We start from the raw sequence: 19,054 nt of genomic DNA, 5'->3' as shown, positions 1-19,054 counted from the left end.
ATTAAAGCATTTCAAAGGAAGCCTTGTATTTTACAGCTAAGACTGGGATGGGAGCCCTGGTTTTGTTATTTGTAGTTTTCATGAGTATTTATTCCCACATTCTTATTTAAATAAGAAAAAAAAAACACTATAATTTTTAGAATATACTGCACATGAAGTAAGTAAGTGAGAAGTAAGAAGTTTTTTATTGGAATCAAATTTCTTTAAGGTAATTGTCACATTTGTGTCGTTGCAGCTGCTTTGAATTGAGGAAGATTCTGAATGAAATAAAAACATAATTGGCATGTATCTACTTTTTTTACTACTTATCTACTAATTAATAATTCTTATCAGCCCTTTATTAGGGGACGATGATTATGTTCAGATCCATAGGAAACAAGGAAAAATCATTCACGTTTAAAGAACCAGTCAAGAAGCTGCCCACTCCTTTAAGTACGTTTTTAAAACCAAAAGCAATTTAATCATTTCAAAATAATTAATTAAAAAAAGTCAAGCTTTTTCCCAATTGGTTAAATTCTTTTTCAACATAATGCTCTTGCACTTGATCATAACAGAAATCTTAGTAATCTTATGAATCTTTATCTTACCTGTTGATATGTTCCTTTAATTTCCTCTGTGCTGAGAGAGCTGTTAGGGCAACGTTTAGTTGTAGAAGAAAGTGTATTTCTTCTTTCTTTTTGGCCCGTTGCAGCCCTCACGCACCCATCGTCCCTTCAGTATGCTGTTGACATTGACTGGCTCTTTCTATCAAAGCTAAAGCGATGGCAAATCACTGGAGTAGTGTTGTGATTTAATCCCCCCTACCCCTCCTCCCAATAGTAGAACGCTGGCAACACATCTGTTGCTTTTATGTCTCTGACTGAAGATGCATGAAGAGCAACAGTCACCTTTTATTATATTACTGCTCCGCTCTTAACAATTTCACACGAACAATTTAAGGCTTTTCTTTGTTAGTAGGAAAAACAACTGTTCATTAGACTGATGAACTGATGAGGCATGGCAGTGGTGGTTGTGTTTATCCATTAGACTGAGGAGATTGTAGTGCATCCGGCTCTTCACTAATCCCCTCGGCATAGCCGTCCTCGCAGTCAATTGTCAATCTACCAACAACTTCCATTGCTCGTGGATATTCCAGCCTCCCCATCCCTTGGCTTATCATTTTACTGTACAGAACACATACCCGCATTTAGAGCGCTGTGAACAGTAATCCTCAGGCATGCTGCCACGTGTTTGCACTGCCACATCTGGAGATCTCAGTGGCTCTAATACAGCCTCATCCAACAGTTATTAGACTGCAGAGGGAAACAAAACTAAACAAAAACCACTAAAAGAGCAGAAGTTGAATAGTGTGACTGTTATACTTGGTTGCATTATATTCCCCCTAAAGTGTGTAAGCAGAAAGTGTCCTGGCAACATGAAAGGACACTTTCTGTCATGTAGTCAGTACAGACAGCTAATTACCAGGCCCTTTCTCCCGTCAAGGGCACTTCAGTAGATTTGAAGTATACAGAACAATACTAGAGAGCATTTTAGTTATACCCTAATGGTGTTCAAAGACTGTTGCATATTCTCACTCAGTCATAATATTTCTTTGTTGATCAACTGATTGGATCCAAATCTTCTTTACCCCCCAAAACTGGGTGTGTTGCAGTGCTGGATTCCTAAACTGCACTGGAAATATTGACAGAGTGAAATAAGAAATATGCCTGGCAGTGATGTAGTCTGCTGACACATGTTATCTTGGCTGAAACATGTAATTTAAGAAGAAGCAGCACAGGCATTTTCAAACCACAAGTTGTCTAGAAGCCTAATGTTAAACATTAAGCTCCCACTCAACAGTGAGTAAGCAAAGTCCCCCTTTTATCTTTACAGTGTTCTATAGTCACAGACGTGACATTAGGAAAAGCACAGAAAGTATGTTTAGACTGCATGACAAATCTGATGACTGTCTGTCTGAACAGTTGGACATAAGACGAACAAAAACAACATGTGAGCATCGTCTGACTTTATTCAGTGTTTCCATAATCATCCATGTTTTAAAGTCTTTAAACCATTCTGATTTAGTCAAAATAGAGTTCATTTTTACAAAGGATCTGTGAAACTTAGAGCCTCTGAAACAATGGAATGCATGACACATGATAAAATGAGTCTAAATAAACAAGTGACTCATTTTAACAGCTTAGGAAAAATAGTAGTTTATAGCACCATATTATTGAGAATATTTTCTCCACTGTTGTTTTCAAGGGAGACTGAGGTATTTTATATTATTTGCTTTGAACCTCTCTTGTGCCATTGGTACAAGAAGGGTTTGAGGGTTTGGGGTGTAACAATATGGTTGTAGCTGTCTTAACGGAAAAAAAATAGACATTGTGAGGGACTGTTTCCCTCTTGACTCTATCTTTTGAAATGTGCAAGTTGTGTCACTGTACTGCTGTGACTTTTACAGAGTGTGTTTATCAAAGAGGTACTCTCCCATAGGACCATGCGTCTCAGACGCAGTGATGCGGGTAAGACTTCCACAGAAGTCGCCCAGCTTCTTGATGGTGTCATGGCTGTCGATGAGGAAGTGTTGCTCAAGGAAGTCACACAGCTACAAAAGAAGCAAAACAGAGAAAAGTCAGTAATTTGTCAAATTGTTACAAAAAAAGTTGTTCAAACAGGTAATAAATTAGAACACAGTCAATATCTCAAGTTTTCCAGACTGACATGTAGCTTAATACATATTGAACTCACACATTTTTAATCGTAGCATTTTTTTTCATATTCACTATCTCACAGCTAAAAAACCAAACAGTTTAGAACATGTAGTGGTTATATCTATCAGTGCCAGACATACATGGGGGTCAGTGTGGATGCCAGCTCTGCGGTGGACATCAAGGATACATGTGTTGAGAGACTTCTGGTAGTCGAGGGAAAAGGACATTGCATCCAGGCCACCTTTCCAATCCTCTCTACTTGGTTTCTAGAACATATAGTTGACATATACCCGGATCAACAAATGTACCAATCTCAGTAATCATGGCCTGAAAATGTCACCCATAATTGGACGTTATGGACTTACAGCAATTGTCTGAAGCAAAATTCGGCCTCCTCTCATGTTTTGATATTCCAGAAGCTTCTCAGCTTGTTCCCTCTCCTTCACTGAGAGCTCCAGGAAAAATCTTGAGAAATTAGGCAAGGCAACATCATCCCTGTCAAAGTACATCCCCTAAAAGAGTTGAGGAAAAAACACAATATTTAGCGATTACACGTGAGAAGAAAGAGGGATCCTTTCAAATAGTGCACATTAATAGTGCTATTAATACACATTGCATAACAAATACTAGTAGTCATACACAGACTTGAAATCATACCAGAGCAAGGTAGGTGTAGGATGCATTGAGCTTCAGGTTGATGAGTTTGTTGATGTCTCCTTCGGTCTCCAAATGGAGGTTTTGTTTAACAGCAGACTGCATTTCTAAAACACAGAAAACAGGCTGCCATCGATGCGACAGGTAGAAAGCAGAAAACAGTCCAGAAGAAAAATAAAATATCTTACCTACGTTGCCTTCCTCAGCCAATAAACTTAGCTAACAAACCCTTGTGTGCACCCTCCCTGTGAAGCGAGCTTATTAAAGGTCAGCACTTCTTTGCCAACCAGCCTTTATGCAACCGATGTTTAACAGCCTCAGTCAAACATCAGCCAGACTACTGTGATGTGTTGTGTGCAATGAGTTCAAGTGGGCTGTAACGTTTTCAGTCAGGTGGTGAGAGGGCTACGCTAACGTGAGCACACTTTGTGGTGAGCTGAAGTTTGGTTAAAACGCTGAAGGACTACCCACCGACACTATCTGACTGACGCTAGCCGAAGCGGTGTGGTAACTGTTTAGTTAGCTAACGTTAGCCGAGTTAGCACTAACGAAACATAAAGCCTGTTAATGTAATTTACCAGACAGACATGACAGCTGAGCCTGACTGTGGCTAAAGTTTGGTTAATCTTGTACAGGTCTACGTTGCATTTGCCTTGTCACTCACTTGCTATGGGGAGATAACACCAGCCCACTTTGCCAGCACTGCGGCTGGCTTTATCTTCTTGTTTACGCCACAGGACACAGCGCCCATCCCTCCGCTAACGTTAGTCAACGACACTTGACTGGTGCGTATGTTCATGCTCTCTGTGCTTCGCTACTGCCACCCCTAGTGCTGGGGCCACACGACATATTTCAGACTGAGGATTTTCATCACAGCTGTAGACTGAATGTTCAACCCAGCCTAAACAAAACACGCAAATAAGTCATGGATGAGCTTCTTAGAATCAGTCCAAGAGAAAAGATTTGAAAAGCAACAGATTCAGTGTTGAAATGCTGCAGCTTGAGTTCAAACTTTGATAGACTGGACAACAAATAGTATGATTTTTCTCTCATTGTGGGGTGGCCAGCTAGACCCACGAATCTCCTGATGTTTATATACACCAAAGTAATTACATTCTGATTCTGTAAGGCTTATTTGTGGTGCCAACAAACTCGGGTTTGAGCTACAGGTCATAAACATTTACATTCAAAATTGTTGTAACTAGGTGTTTTTGACAACAAACATTTGTAACAGATGTAAGTGGAAATTTGATGACTTGACATGAGTTTTGTGTGTTAGTAAATGTAGAGTCTTAAAACAAAAAACTAATCATGCATACAAGGGCCAAAAATCCTAAAATACAGTAAATTTGCATGAGTGTTGCATTACGATACTTTTTAAAATGAGCGCTGGTCATGCTCAGTATCTAACATGGAAGCTCATTATAGTTGTTCTGTTTACGAGAGGTCACGCAACACTAAGGAAAACTGTTATCATTTATGAATGTGAACTTCCTCCTCATGTTTCCCCAAAGGACACTGATGGACACTGTTCATACATTTTTATTGGGTACTTCATCATAATATGAGACCATGAACACTGCCCTGACTTGATGCTCTGTTAAAATAATGTTGGCAGGGTTTTCTGTTTGCAGTTCCTTATACATGCCAACCACAAGGAAGCTATAAATATCACTGCCTCTTGAGACCTAAAGCAAATCTTCTGCTCTGTGAAACCAGTCCAAATGAGATTAGACAGTGATTTTAATTAAGGAGTCATTAAAACTATCATTTTAAAATAGTTTTAAAAAACCCCAAAACAAAACAAATATAACTTCTTTTGGCATCATTTGAAAGTTTTGCCATAGATAAAAAGAGTGTCAGCTTTTGTTTACACATTATAAAGGTACACAGGCAGTCACAAACATGAAACTATGAAACTGGTAATGACAAAAATACAGCAAGTTTAAAGCAATCGCAGTATTAAACATGTAAAACAGGCAAATTTACTTGATTGGCGTACCTTTGACAAGCTGCACACTGTAACCGTTAATAAGGAAGTTACAGGCGGGACAAAGGTCTCTGTGGCTTTTCAAGGCCAAAAAGGAGAAGCAGCTATTTACTTAGTCACTTGCCAATATGAGAGGGGACCAGAGGTTACGAAAGGAGGACATGGTTAAGAAATAAAAGTCAACACCACTGGAATAAAGTTAAAATTGGACTGCGTCAGCTCCGGCTTGAAGGATTTTTTTGCTGACGTTAAGTGTTGTTTTAGTCAACACACCCGTAGCAGTACTGAAAATAGAAACGTTAAGTTTTTTCTTGGGACAACAACGGATTTTAAGCAGTTCATACTATGTGTGTAGCTTAGTAAACCGTAGCAATGATGAAGCTTTTATCTTTCAAAATCACCTCAGACCACTTGCTGCTGTGTGTCTTCCTGAATCTTCTTTGGGTAAGTTTTTGTTTTGGTTGTTAAACATTCCTCTCTTTGATAGTGATCAGACAGTGTACCTTTATTCAAAAGCAAGTTACACTGATCAAAAGGAAACGGTGCAGAAAAAACCACAGTGAAAGTTCAGTGCATGATATGCATCACAGCAAAGTTTAGATTTAGATTACAGTGTCTGGGGTGTCAAGATGTATAGAAAACAAAAGTGAGAATAAAGACAGACAAAAAAAAAACTATTTCACAGCATTGGACTGGTGGACTTTTTCAGATGGTGAAATGTGAATTCATTCTTACTCAGCTGCAGTAGTCTTCTCACTCACTTCCTCAGAGAGACAAAAGAAGAGATGAGGAAATAAGTCAATGTAAAACATTTATTGTTATATTGTATTTTAGACAAGGTGATACACCCAGACACAGTTTTGTATGAAATCATTTTTTATATTCACTTGGAGATATGTAATTTTTATGAAGAATAAAAGCATTTTTAGGTAGCAACGTACACGTATTTCTGTGCTCAGTGTATGTGGTTTGCTTGAAATGGTGGGACAGTTGTGCCTGAATCAAGTCAGCTCTACACTTTTTAGGTGTAGTTATAATTGTTGTAGATTTGGAAGTAACAAATTCAAAAATGAATTCCAGACCATAATTTTTATTTGGCGTTTCCTGGCGCTTCCTCGAGGTTTCTGCACATCAGTATCATTTTCCTGTCTCAAAAAGTTCAGATGAGCTGCTTGCGATGTATAATTTTGTGCCTATATGAGAAATTGTTGACCAAAAAGTGGAGTACAATAGGACACCTCTAAACAGTAGTGTTGGGTTTTTGAATATTAGGATATAGAGACAAGAAAAAAGTTACATTCACTTAGTGATTGCTGTAGAGTTCTGTGTAGATTCCATGGTCAGATGAACACTTCTGACTTTTACTCAGTATAAAATTTAACTTAGATATTTTTTGAGCTCAGGCCATTCCTTCTGTGCCTCAACATTTATTCCTCTGTCTTTAGGGTGTCGCTGAGTCCAATATTTCATCAACAGCAACAGTGACAGATTCAAAAGCTACAACGACACCCTCTCTAACGGCAACCTCTCCATTGACAACCTCTCCAATGACAACCTCTACAATGACAACCTCTACAATGACAACCTCTCCAATGACAACCTCTACAACGACAACCCTTCCAACAACAAAACCACGTTAGTATGAACCAGTGTCCTTTATCTATGTTTGATGACATGTTTGTATATTCTTGTATCATAGTGCAGACTTGTGTGACTGCCATTGATCATTAATGGTAATGGACACTGCATATTATATATATATATCATTTGTGCATTTTTAACATTGACTGTTTCTGGTAAAATAAATTTCATTTGCTAAAAAGACCACTCAGAACCTTCTCTAATGAAACTGTCAATTCTCTTTGTCTTTTTAGCTCCTGACAACGTTAAGAATGTGACAGTGTTGAGACAAAATGTGAGCAGTATCACTCTGAAGTGGGACAAGGTTAACAACATCTCAACATATATCCTACAATATAATGACAGTGGTAGTACAAAAAATGAGAACATCAGTGCAACTCCTCAAGAGACATCAGTAGAATATGTGGTCTCTGCACTTACTGCTGGGACAAAATATGTTTTCACTCTCATCACTGTGTTTGAGGGAGTCAACAGCACTGGACACACATTTACAGCTGTTACTGGTAGGTGATGTTTAAGTTGTTGTTTAATTTGAATCATGTTTGGTAGTGATATGCAAATTCTAAATTATTTGTCATATTCAACTGTACTTGTCATTATATCATTATTGTGTCATTATATTTAACAATTGGTCCTGTTTGTCAGATGAGCAAAGATGAAACTTGTAATATTCTCCAGAGGAGGAGGGCCACCTTTGTCCCCAAAGCTATCTTGCTCCTAAACTCCAACTCCTAGCACACCATACCACCCCCCAACCCCCCCCCCCACCTTCTTTAAACGCACCTTTTCTGTGACTATTTATTAACCATACTACCTCTTCAATAACATGTAAATATATAATCCCTGTAATTCCAGTTTACATTTACACTGTCTGCACTTTATCCACCCTGTTATTGTAAATATCTGTATATATTATGTGTGGTTTTTTTTTATAGATAATTTCTGCTGTGTCTCTTTACATCCTAGCTATAATGAATATTTTTTATTACTTGAAAACACATTATTTTTTAATATCAGATTGTGTTATAGCTTCTTCTCCCTTCCTCTTTAATTCTAGCTCCTCGTGATACAGAAGTGTTTAAATCAGTGGGACAAAGTGAGACCAGTATAACTCTGCAGTGGAAAAAAGTGGACAACATCCTCAAATATGCACTTAAATTTAATGGAGTGACAAGAGAGATAAATGTCACGGCAACAACGGGCGATAACCTGATGAACCACACCATCTCAAATCTCACAAGTGCAACAGAATACAACTTCACTCTCTTCGCTGAGTTTGAGAACGTCAGAAGCAGTGGAGTATACCACATTGCAGCTACTGGTAAGATGTTTTTCCTCCAAAGGAGGTCTACAACATGAACCATGACAGAGCTCTGTAATAATATCTAATTTCTTAATTAGTTTCTTTTCTTTTTAACTGATGAAGATTGCTCATTTGATATTTTTGACCGTAATAAAATAATTGATTTGAATGGAACTTTTTATCTGTTTAAAAAAAACTATACAAACGCTTCGTAGGCTATATCATGTCCTTTTTATCAATCAGATTTTGTTACAGTTCCTTCCTTGTGTGTTTTTACATGCTAGCTCCTCGTAATGCGGAGGTGTTTAAATCAGTGGGACAAAATGAGACCAGTATAACTCTGCAGTGGAAAAAAGTGGACAACATCCTCCAATATACACTTAAATGGAGTGAAGGAGTGACAAGAGAGATAAATGTCACAGCAACAACGGGAGATAACCTGATGAACCACACCATCTCAAATCTCACAAGTGCAACAAAATACAACTTCACTCTCTTTGCTGTGTTTGAAAATGTCAGAAGCAGTGGAATAAACCTTGTTGCATTGACTGGTAAGAGAATTTTCCTTTTCCTTCCTCATAAAGCCATATAACAAGAGCCAGGACAGAGCTCTGTAACAACATCTAATTTAAAGTTTCTCAATGACAGAGGAGATTTTCTCTCAAAAAAATCTTTGACTGTTTCTGGTAAAATGATGGAATTGAATGAAAAATTTCATTCAAATTTCATTTGCTAAAAAGACCACTCAGAACCTTCTCTTCTCTAATGAAACTGTCTTTTAGATCCTGAAAATGTTAAGAATGTGACAGTGTTGAGACAAACTGTGAGCAGTATCACTCTGAAGTGGGACAAGGTTAACAACAGCTCAACATATATCCTACAATATAATGACAGTGGTAGTACAAAAAATGAGAGCATCAATGCAACTCTTCAAGAGACATCAGTAGAATATGTGGTCTCTGCACTTACTGCTGGGACAAAATATGTTTTCACTCTCATCACGGTGTTTGAGGGACTCAACAGCACTGGACACACATTTACAGCTGTTACTGGTAGGTGATGTTTAAGCATTTGAACCATGTTTGGCTGGTGATATTCAAATTCTAGATAAACTGTCATATCATTATTGCGTCATTACATTATTTTAACAATTGGTCCTGTTTGTCAGATGAGCAAAGATGAAACTTGCAATACCATCAATATCCTATCAATATATATGAATTTTAAAAATAACATCTTCATATAATATCTGCTCATAATCTAAAATACAAGAAGCTAGAATACTGGAACTGAGTGATTTTTTTCCCCACAAAACACTGCATATTGTTTGGAGCACATTTTTAACATCAAATTTTGTTATAGCTTCTTCTTCTTCTGCCTTTAATTTTAGTACCGAAGAATGCAGATGATTTTAAAGTGGAGGGACAGAATGAGACCAGCATAACTCTGCAGTGGAAAAACGTGGGAAACGTTGACTACATACTTGTGCTTGGTCCAGAAGAGAGAAACATCTCCTCATCAACAGGAGATCAAGTGAACCATACCATCTCAAATCTCACAAGTGCAACAAAATACAACTTCACTCTCTTGTCTGTGTTTGAAAATGTGAGAAGCAGTGGAGTATACCTTGTTGCATTTACTGGTAAGAGAATTTTCCTTTTCTCAATGACAGGAGTTTTTCTCTCAAAAAAATCTTTGACTGTTTCTGGTAAAATAATGGAATTGAATGAAAATTTTCATTCAAATTTCATTTGCTAAAAAGACCACTCAGAACCTTCTCTTCTCTAATGAAACTGTCAATTCTTTTTGTCTTTTTAGCTCCTGAAAATGTTAAGAACGTGATAGTGTTGAGACAAACTGTGAGCAGTATCACTCTGAAGTGGGACAAGGTTAACAACAGCTCAACATATATCCTACAATATAATGACAGTGGTAGTACAAAAAATGAGAGCATCAATGCAACTCTTCAAGAGACATCAGTAGAATATGTGGTCTCTTCACTTACTGCTGGGATAAAATATGTTTTCACTCTCATCACTGTGTTTGAGAGAGTGAGCAGCAGTGGACACACATTTACAGCTGTTACTGGTAGGTGATGTTTAAGTTGTTTAATTTGAAACATGTTTGGTTGTGATATGCAAATTTTAAATTATTTGTCACAACTGTACTAGTTATCATATCATCATTGTGTCATTAAACATTTTTTTTTCTTTAACAATTGGTCCTGTTTGTCAGATGAGCAAAGATGAAACTTGTAATATCATTAATATCCTATCAATTTTAAAAATAACATCTTCATATAATTTCTGCTGTGTCTCTTTACATCCTTGCTATAATGAATATTTTTTATTACTTGAAACCATTATTTTTTAATATCAGATTATGTTATAGCTTCTTCTCCCTTCCTCTTTAATTCTAGCTCCTCGTGATACAGAAGAGTTTAAATCAGTGGGACAAAGTGAGACCAGTATAACTCTGCAGTGGAAAAAAGTGGACAACATCCTCAAATATGCACTTGAATTTGATAGAGTGACAAGAGAGATAAATGTCACAGCAACAACGGGAGATAACCTGATGAACCACACCATCTCAACTCTCACAAGTGCAACAAAATACAACTTCACTCTCTTCGCTGAGTTTGAGAATGTCAGAAGCAGTGGAGTAAACCACATTGCAGCTACTGGTAAGATGTTTTTCCTCCAAAGGACTACAACATGAACCATGACAGAGCTCTGTAATAATATCTAATTTCTTAATTAGTTTCTTTTCTTTGATGAAGGTTGCTCATTTGATATTTTTGACCGTAACAGAATAATTGATTTGAGTGGAACTTTTTATCTGTTTAAAAAAAACAAATACAAATACAAACGCGTCATAGGCTATATCATGTCCTTTTTATAAATCAGATTTTGTTACAGTTCCTTCCTTGTGTGTTTTTACATGCTAGCTCCTCGCAATGCGGAGGACTTTAAATCAGTGGGACAAAGTGAGACCAGTATAACTCTGCTGTGGAAAAACGTGGACAACATCCTCCAATATACACTTAAATGGAGTGAAGGAGTGACAAGAGAGATAAATGTTACAGCAACAACGGGACATAACCTGATGAACCACACCATCTCAAATCTCACAAGTGCAACAAAATACAACTTCACTCTCTTGTCTGTGTTTGAGAATGTCAGAAGCAGTGGAGTAAACCACATTGCAGCTACTGGTAAGATTTTTTTCCTCCAAAACAGGTCTGCAACTTGAGCCACGACAGAGCTCTGTAATAATATCTAATCTATGAAAAAGTCTCATAAAAATATTGTTTTAACATGCTGTCACTTTTTTTTTAATTCAATAAGATTCACAGTTTGTTTCTTTCCTACACCTACAACTGTGTGTCCTCCCCTCTTTCAGTGCCTGAAAATGTTAAGCTCGTGACTGTGACACAAACTGTGAACAGCATAACGCTGACATGGGACAAGGTTAAAGAAATCTCTACTTACATCCTGCGGTATGGTGACAGTGACTTGCCTGTCAAGGGAAACAGCAGCAAGTCTCATCAAAACGAATCTGTTACATATGTGGTCGCTCCGCTTACTGCTGGGAAGAAATATAATTTCACTCTCATCACTGTGTTTGAGGGACTCAACAGCACCGGACACCAATTTACAGCTGTTACTGGTAGGTGATATCTGAATATATATTTGTAGCCAGATGTTTTACCTGTAATATGCAACAAAATGAAATTTCCAGTAGACATACACTGTAGGAAGACAGGTGTCTCTTTAATCCTGTCTCCTCACCTTTGATAATTGTGTGTGTGTGTGTGTGTTAGTAAAAGCTTGCTTTCCTCTCATCAGTTCCGCCAATGGTGTCTTCAGTCAATGTGACTGAACGCTCTGTGACCAGCTTAACTCTGAAGTGGGAGAATTTGGAGAAGAATTGGAACTACTTGCTTCAGATTAATGACAGCTATGTGACAGTTACCCCGGATGTACCCCCAAACGTTGTGTCACATCCAGTCACACATCTCAAGCCTGGGACAGAGTATCCATTCAGGGTGATCACAATGTTCTCTGGACTCAACAGCACTGCTTATGAAGACTTCACAGTAACGGGTATATACAGGCCTCCTCTCTGATGAATGTACCAACTGTTGTCAAGAGATATTTTTCAATATGAATGATTTTGTTCCACATGCACATTTACAAAGAGCCAACAAGTCCTGGTTCTGTAAAAGTCAAGTTAGTAAATAATTGAATTGTGCTCTAACTTTTGTCTGCAGTGATTTTCTCATTTATTTTCAGCCATAGACTGTGCCAGTGTGAGCTGGCGTGTTACTAACTCAACAATCCAAGGGACGGTTGAAGGCATATTCTCGAATGCAACTGCCTCTAACAGACAAACTCATGTCAGCACTGGAGGTAACAACGTGTTATTTACCGGCCTTTACCCTGGCGCGACCTATGAGGTGTTGCTTGCGTATGAAAGAAATTCTAAACGCTTTGAACAATGTCGCCAAAATCTAACGATCTGTAAGTACAAATCAGTTTTACCACATTAATTAAATGTTTGTCTGCATTTCCCACTGAAATAATGTGATGTACTGGGATGATACTTCTCAATCTATAATTGAAGGTTAAAGATTTCAAATCATTTTAAAAATAATGGTTCACAATACATTATCTGGCATTATTGTGTCATGGTTTTGTTGTTGTTGTTTGTGATTGTAAAAGCATCTTTCCACTTGTTTCACGCAGTTCCTCCAAGTTTACGTGCTCACTGTGAGTACTCAGAAGCTGGCTATTCTATCATGATTGCTTGGAATAAACCAGAAGGTGTGTGGACTGAAGTGGAGGTGAATGTGACGGGGCAAACTCACTTTGCAAATGAAGGGGAGCAGTACATTAAAATTTCTGGATTCCAACCTGCCAAAACATATGAAGTATCTGTAGATTCACTGTCTGGGACTGTGAGGAGTTACGAACCATTTGTTTTTCTGTGCTCTACTGATCCAAGAGGTGAGGCAAAGTGAATATATTACTCTGCAGAAATACTATTTGAGTGTATTTCCTAATGTAATATTTTAATTATATTCCCACTTTTTTCTCATTATTGTGCTTTTTGACATTGGTTGTATTTTTTTCTTACATGACAAAATTCCCCCTAGTGGTAAAACAAAGACAAATTGACCGTGATGCAAATAGGGATTGAGTGTCTACTATTTCAAAGCATTTAATCCAGATTTTACTCCCTATAGGAGTCATTGCAGGGGCAGTAGTAGCTGTGGTGCTCTTTGTTGTCCTGGTCTGTGTGGCGGTCTTCATTTTATTTAAAAGACCGGGTTTAATGAGGTTGGTGCTAACCCATTGACAACACTACTGTTATATTGTCTCCCTGAAATTTACTCTGTCACACTAAGCCAGTGAATCTCTTTGCTTCTTTTCCACAACAGAAAAAAGCCATTCATTGGTGCATCCAAACTATCTGATAAAAATGACAAGTAAGTAAACGTTTCATTAACTCTCATCCACCAGTCAGAAAGCCGGTGGTTTGATCCCTGGCTCCTCCAGTCTACATGTCTAAGTGTCCTTGGGCAAGATACTGAACCCTAAATTGCCCCTGATGTGTCGTCAGTGTGTGAATGTGAGCGTGATAGAAAAGTGCTGCATTTATAGGAAAAGGTTCTCTGTGAAAGTGTGTGTGTAAATATACTGTAAGATAAATGTCAGTGACTCTTGTTTTTTTTTTTTTAGAACTATTTCTGTAGCAAAGTTTCCTGACCACTTCAGCCAGTTAAGTGCAGATGACAACAGAGGTTTTAGCCAAGAATATGAGGTAAATAAAAAAATTTAAATTTCATTCTTCCTCTTTAATTTCTTCCTGTTTTTGCATACGATTGTAAAATTGTGTCTGTATAATTGTGGCACTGTTTAATATGTTGTCCGTTGAACTTTGTCTCAACTACATGACGTGTCATCTGCCTTCATGCAGAACCTTGTTCCTGTTGGCACGGAGCAGACAAGGAAAACAGCCATTCTGCCTGAGAACAAAGCGAGGAATCGTTTCAACAATGTCCTGCCATGTAAGCCTGTCTGACGTCTGCACCGTCACAAGCAATAGAGACTCGTGAAAGGGTCCAGATCCACTGACTCATATATATTCTGTGGCTGTTTTCTGTAGCACCTATTTTGCAGTTCAAAAAAATTCTGTTGTTTCATTCTAGACGACTGGTGTCGAGTGAGACTGACTACGTCAAATTCCAATGTGACTTCGGACTACATTAATGCTAGTTACATGCCAGTAAGTATTTCTTGATGACTAACAGTCAAGATAGGGCAAGTTTGATAAGCTTGAATCATTCACTGTCTGAAGTGTGGTTGCAACATTTACGCATAGATAGTTGCTACAACATCCGCACATACACAGTCACTTAAAGTCTTGCAGCATATACTGACTTCATGTGAATTCATGAGCTATGCAGTACACATAAAAGCTAGAGCAGTGTATGTATTAACTTTGACAACTGCTCCTCAGGGCTACAACAGCAACAGAGAATACATTGCCACTCAGGGTCCTCTGCCCTCCACTGTCGGTGACTTCTGGAGGATGATTTGGGAACAAAAAGCGAAACGCATTGTCATGGTAACCAACTGCGTGGAAGGAGGACGGGTGAGTCTTAGGGAAGATCTGAGAGTGTTTTAATACCAGATTTTAAGGGAAGTGTTAACCTAAAATTTTATGAGCTGCTGTGAATCATTTGCTCGTACAGCTAGGCGTCTCCACTCTTGGCAATCTACTTATCTTGAATCTTGACTGTGCTTGAGTTATTTTTATTTCACTTTTTTTAAACCTTTTTTTCACCTTTTTCTAGACCAAGTGTGAACAATACTGGCCTGCAGACAACAAGCCGTGCCTTTATGGAGAGGTCCTGGTCACCACCAGATCTGAGCAAAAGGAACTCAGCTGGACACTGAGGGAATTTAGAGTGAAACATGTACGAATTTCCACACATTTTGCTTTCAAAGAGGATGATGCTTGTAGTGTATGATGACACCTCAAGTATCAAGTGGCGTTTACCATCGACAGTAGTGGTTCAAACTTTAGACCTAGAGTATCTGAATTTCTCTATGTGAATCTTATTAACAGACAAACTACTCAGAAGAGCGCACAGTGAAACATTTCCACTTCACAGCCTGGCCTGACCACGGAGTCCCACAAGGCACCAAAGTCCTGATCCAGTTCAGAGGACTGGTGAGATGGCACATAGAGAGAGAAGGGACTGGAGCACCAACTGTGGTTCATTGCAGGTACAGAACAAGTGCTTCTTTAAGTCTGAAAAGTAAGCTAAGCCATTTGTTTGGCACTTTTATATGATAACCACGTTAAGGTAACACAAAAATCAAAGGTCAGACACAGGCGGCCCAGAAGAACGTGAATAGCTTACTGTAATTACATCTTATGATACATATGCATATACATTTTAGATGAAATACCAGCTTTTATAATGTTTTCTGGCTTTGTTTTTATGTTGGGAGTAAGTTTTAGGGTCAGAAGTGGATGATTTCTACAGGAAATTAAACATCCACTTTGAAAGCATCAAGAATTGCTCACGATGGCCATCATGTCTTGGCACTAACTGCTTACCTTTCGCTCTGTGTTGTCTCTTCCTTAGCGCGGGAGTGGGGAGGACAGGCACTATAATTGCCTTGGATGTGCTGCTTCAGCAGTTAGACAAAAAAAGAGCAGTGGGCATCAATTCTTTCGTGCACAAGATGAGACTGTATCGACCATACATGGTGCAGACAGAGGTAAAACTGACCACATTAAGTTGTTTCAGGTTGAGCTATCACTTTATTAGTCAGGTACCCATTTATTTCTTTGACCAAAGGTTTCCCGTTTGATCTTTAGACACAGCTGATAATCTGGTTCAAGCACTTGCAGGTCTATATTAATGGGAACTTCTGGGGCTTGTGAACAAACCCTTTCAGTGGCAGTTGCATGCAAGGAAGGAACAGCCAAAATACAGTATATATAGAGTCTATACCCACAAGACTTCTGCTTTTCAAATGACCAGCAACTTGTTTTTTTTTCCTTTCAGTCTCAGTATATTTTTCTGCACCACTGCATCATGGACAGTCTTCAGCCAGATGAAAACATATATGAAAATGCAGACATGATATATGTCAATGCCACTGCACTCCGAGAGCTTCGTTAACACAAGACGAATGCCTGCACTCAACGAGACTGTCAGCCCTGTCAGGCAGGTTTTTATGCACTCAGTGAAAATATAATTCAACATATGACAAGTCAACATACTGTAATTTGTTATAAGCTGTAAATATGAAGATTTTTATGACAAACATATGCACTGTATATTCATAGTACACTTTAGGTTTTTATTTAACTTTTTAATTTTTGCTCCTTTAATCTGCCAAAAGTGTAATATAATAATTATTAATATTATTATTATTTTGTGTGTGTGTGTGTGCGTGGGGGGGGGGGGGGTTAAGAACACTCCAGATGACCACAGAATGTTTTCACATTCCATTTATTAACAATAAGAAACATAGGTAGAAAAGCATTATTATCTGTCTGTACAAGAAAAACTATATTTTGTAGTAAGAAAAATACCTGAATGTGTTTTTAACCAAGTCAAGATGAAAAACCCATTGTGCTGTCACAGTTACTTGACTGGTGTCAAACTGAACAGAAGAGCAACTAGACTCAAACTGTGAATAAACCTTGAATTGTATGCTGGGTTTTAGTTCCAGTGTTTGTCCTTAACATGTCCTTAATGTCAGTGATCCTCTTTGCTTGCTTCCTAGAGGAGATGGCACGCCCACTCTGCTCACACATTGTCCTCTGTGATGTTGTTACCTCCTGAGTCCTGACTACTCGAGACAAAAGAGAAGTTATCTTCTATGAGTTTCTGTCTGGCTTTTAGGGCCTCAGGGTCGATCTCTACTGGTGCTGAATGCTGCTTGCCTGGATGCAGGGCCTCAATTTTACCAGCCACAGGTGGGGGAGGGACGGAGAACTTCTTGGCGATGTTGTGCAGGACACTACAGGCTTTGATAATGTTAGACTTTTTGCTCAGAGAGGCTTCTTGTGCAAAACCAAGTTGCATCAGACACCTAAAACGCCTCTTCATGGAGCCCAGTGTTGTCCGCATGACGTCGTGGATCTTTGCGTGGGCCTTGTTGAAGCAAATCTCACTGTCATTTGCAGGTTCTGACACAGGAGTCAAGACATGTTTGCTTAAGTGGTAGCCTTTCCCACCTTTGAAAGAGACAAAAGACAGTGCAGTCGTCAAGACCATGTAGACCAAACATAATGTCTTTTAATAATATAAATGACACTATAGATGTAGTATGAAATGGAAGGGCGTGGGGTGGAAGCACCAGGACTTTCACCTCCACCTTTTTAGGTCTGGAGAAAAAGCTAGTCAGTGGACCTTGAGTTAAGATTTTAGAGTTTTTTTTAATTATTATTATTTTGTACCAGTATGCTGTTGTGGGTCGTATAAAGTTGTGAGAAAGCAAAATAGCTGTATGTTTAATGTTTAGTGGATTTCTCTTGTTTATTTATTGACTAGTAAGTAATGGACTGCCTTTTGTGGGTGTGTTAGGAGCCAATTTTACACAGACATTCAATACAAACATACACTGGCACAGGTTAAGCGTCTCCGTACACAGACTTTGGGACTCTGTAAGTTTTTTTTAATCCATATTATCTTGTTTTTTCTTACCAATCACCCAAAACGGTCCGTGCAGGTCCTTCTCTATCTCCCTTCCTCTGAAAGACGACTCCCACATTTCCTGCTCTGATGTGCTGCCCATGCAGCATTTTTCAACACTGAGAATGTTGCCGTCGGAGTCGCATATGATCTGGCTCACGACCGACGTGTAGCCCAAGGTGTTGACGAAAGATCTGAAGGTGTTCTTCTCATAAGGAGAGGCTCTGATCTTGAAGTGAGCTGGAGCCAGGACGCCCAGCACACTGGGGATCCCGCACAATTCCTCTGTCTTTACGGCGACATTAGCTTTGGCGTCCGGAGTCAGCGGGAATGAGACGAACTGATCGGACATCCCCGCGATGACACCGGACACGGTGCCAACGATGATCGCGGTGCAGTCCGTCTGCCTCAGACCGATTCTCTGCAGGATCACGGCGGAGGAGACTCCGTGTGCGTAATAGTTCAATGCCACCATGACCATCGCGTCCACGGACAGCCCAAGTTTATCCAAAGTCACCGTCTTCATGCGGGCGCGGACGGCATCGGTTATGAAGGCGATGCAGGGTCTGGTGAGGTGGAACATCTGGAACAAAGCTTCGTCGTCGAAATCGTCGAAACGGCTCGGAGTCCCGCAGTCTGCTTCGCCATGTCTGAGCAGTTCGTCCTGGACCGCAAGCCACACCGGCAGAGCGAAGGCCATTTGTTTACCACTGTAGGATGTTTACATACACATGTGCAACTTTGGCACAAAGCCCTACAAGACTTGCTGGATGAATAACAGACGGGGCGAAAAATGGCGAGCATCATGGGAGGATGGTCTTCTTCTTTAATGTTTAGGCACTCCGCGCAAAGCTGTGCGTTACCGCCACCTAGTGGACATGAATTAAAACCACCAACAAATACAGCTTGGCTTCCTCTAAATAAATAAATAAATAGATAAAGGTACTTGCAGAAACTGCGATTCACAATGCAAAGGTATTAAAACCTCAGTGCTGTTGACAGGTTGCTTTTCTGTGTGTGCTTTACAGATAGTTGTGATGATC

The 19,054-nt window shown here is 39.1% G+C and overlaps 3 protein-coding genes across 17 annotated transcripts; 1 reads left to right on the top strand and 2 right to left on the bottom strand.

Moving 5' to 3' along the window:
• Nucleotides 1–1,990: 1,990 nt before the first annotated feature.
• Nucleotides 1,991–4,126, bottom strand: zgc:56095 (uncharacterized protein LOC406286 homolog). Of its 3 annotated transcripts, none has more exons than XM_041067475.1 (5): nt 4,015–4,126; nt 3,354–3,457; nt 3,062–3,208; nt 2,837–2,962; nt 1,991–2,590 (listed from the first exon to the last, which is right to left on the bottom strand). In XM_041067475.1, the coding sequence occupies exons 2-5, from the start codon at nt 3,453–3,455 to the stop codon at nt 2,441–2,443; spliced, it is 525 nt and encodes a 174-aa protein (XP_040923409.1). In that variant the 5' UTR covers nt 3,456–3,457; nt 4,015–4,126; the 3' UTR covers nt 1,991–2,440. The 3 variants fall into 3 exon arrangements, with proteins under 3 accessions (XP_040923409.1, XP_040923410.1, XP_040923408.1); XM_041067476.1 differs by lacking the exon at nt 4,015–4,126 and adding an exon at nt 3,929–4,009; XM_041067474.1 differs by lacking the exon at nt 4,015–4,126 and adding an exon at nt 3,539–3,897.
• Nucleotides 4,127–5,211: 1,085 nt separating this feature from the next.
• On the top strand, nt 5,212–16,833 carry LOC121201493 (receptor-type tyrosine-protein phosphatase H-like). Of its 13 annotated transcripts, none has more exons than XM_041067347.1 (25): nt 5,228–5,784; nt 6,786–6,861; nt 6,922–6,975; nt 7,215–7,484; nt 8,039–8,302; nt 8,569–8,835; nt 9,067–9,336; nt 9,675–9,926; nt 10,103–10,372; nt 10,704–10,967; nt 11,232–11,498; nt 11,687–11,953; nt 12,133–12,390; nt 12,580–12,807; nt 13,033–13,293; nt 13,533–13,626; nt 13,728–13,775; nt 14,029–14,110; nt 14,267–14,357; nt 14,499–14,575; nt 14,810–14,944; nt 15,147–15,269; nt 15,422–15,582; nt 15,948–16,083; nt 16,374–16,833. In XM_041067347.1, the coding sequence occupies exons 1-25, from the start codon at nt 5,713–5,715 to the stop codon at nt 16,488–16,490; spliced, it is 4,404 nt and encodes a 1,467-aa protein (XP_040923281.1). In that variant the 5' UTR covers nt 5,228–5,712; the 3' UTR covers nt 16,491–16,833. The 13 variants fall into 13 exon arrangements, 12 of the variants coding, with proteins under 12 accessions (XP_040923280.1, XP_040923281.1, XP_040923282.1 ...); XM_041067348.1 differs by having other exon boundaries at nt 6,786–6,873; nt 6,934–6,975; XM_041067346.1 differs by having other exon boundaries at nt 5,227–5,784; nt 6,786–6,975.
• si:dkey-197c15.6 (putative nuclease HARBI1) lies at nt 16,823–18,992 on the bottom strand. Its single transcript, XM_041067358.1, has 2 exons — nt 18,024–18,992; nt 16,823–17,554 (listed from the first exon to the last, which is right to left on the bottom strand). The coding sequence occupies exons 1-2, from the start codon at nt 18,709–18,711 to the stop codon at nt 17,124–17,126; spliced, it is 1,119 nt and encodes a 372-aa protein (XP_040923292.1). The 5' UTR covers nt 18,712–18,992; the 3' UTR covers nt 16,823–17,123.
• Between the last annotated feature and the right edge of the window lie 62 nt (nt 18,993–19,054).

Source organism: Toxotes jaculatrix, chromosome 21, assembly GCF_017976425.1.
Source record: "Toxotes jaculatrix isolate fToxJac2 chromosome 21, fToxJac2.pri, whole genome shotgun sequence".
NCBI lineage: Eukaryota > Metazoa > Chordata > Actinopteri > Toxotidae > Toxotes > Toxotes jaculatrix.
This window is presented reverse-complemented; position numbering and strand designations above follow the sequence as displayed.

Coding starts and splice junctions, on each gene's coding strand:
- zgc:56095 (XM_041067475.1), bottom strand. CDS start 3,455: ATGCAGTCTGCTGTTAAACAAAACCTCCATTTGGAGACCGAAGGAGAC. Junction 3,209..3,353: donor CCTACACCTACCTTGCTCTG/GTATGATTTCAA, acceptor CAACTCTTTTAG/GGGATGTACTTTGACAGGGA. Junction 2,591..2,836: donor GCATCCACACTGACCCCCAT/GTATGTCTGGCA, acceptor CTTCTTTTGTAG/CTGTGTGACTTCCTTGAGCA.
- LOC121201493 (XM_041067346.1), top strand. CDS start 5,713: ATGATGAAGCTTTTATCTTTCAAAATCACCTCAGACCACTTGCTGCTG. Junction 12,808..13,032: donor TCGCCAAAATCTAACGATCT/GTAAGTACAAAT, acceptor TGTTTCACGCAG/TTCCTCCAAGTTTACGTGCT. Junction 13,776..14,028: donor CTATCTGATAAAAATGACAA/GTAAGTAAACGT, acceptor TTTTTTTTTTAG/AACTATTTCTGTAGCAAAGT.
- si:dkey-197c15.6 (XM_041067358.1), bottom strand. CDS start 18,711: ATGGCCTTCGCTCTGCCGGTGTGGCTTGCGGTCCAGGACGAACTGCTC. Junction 17,555..18,023: donor CGGACCGTTTTGGGTGATTG/GTAAGAAAAAAC, acceptor TCTCTTTCAAAG/GTGGGAAAGGCTACCACTTA.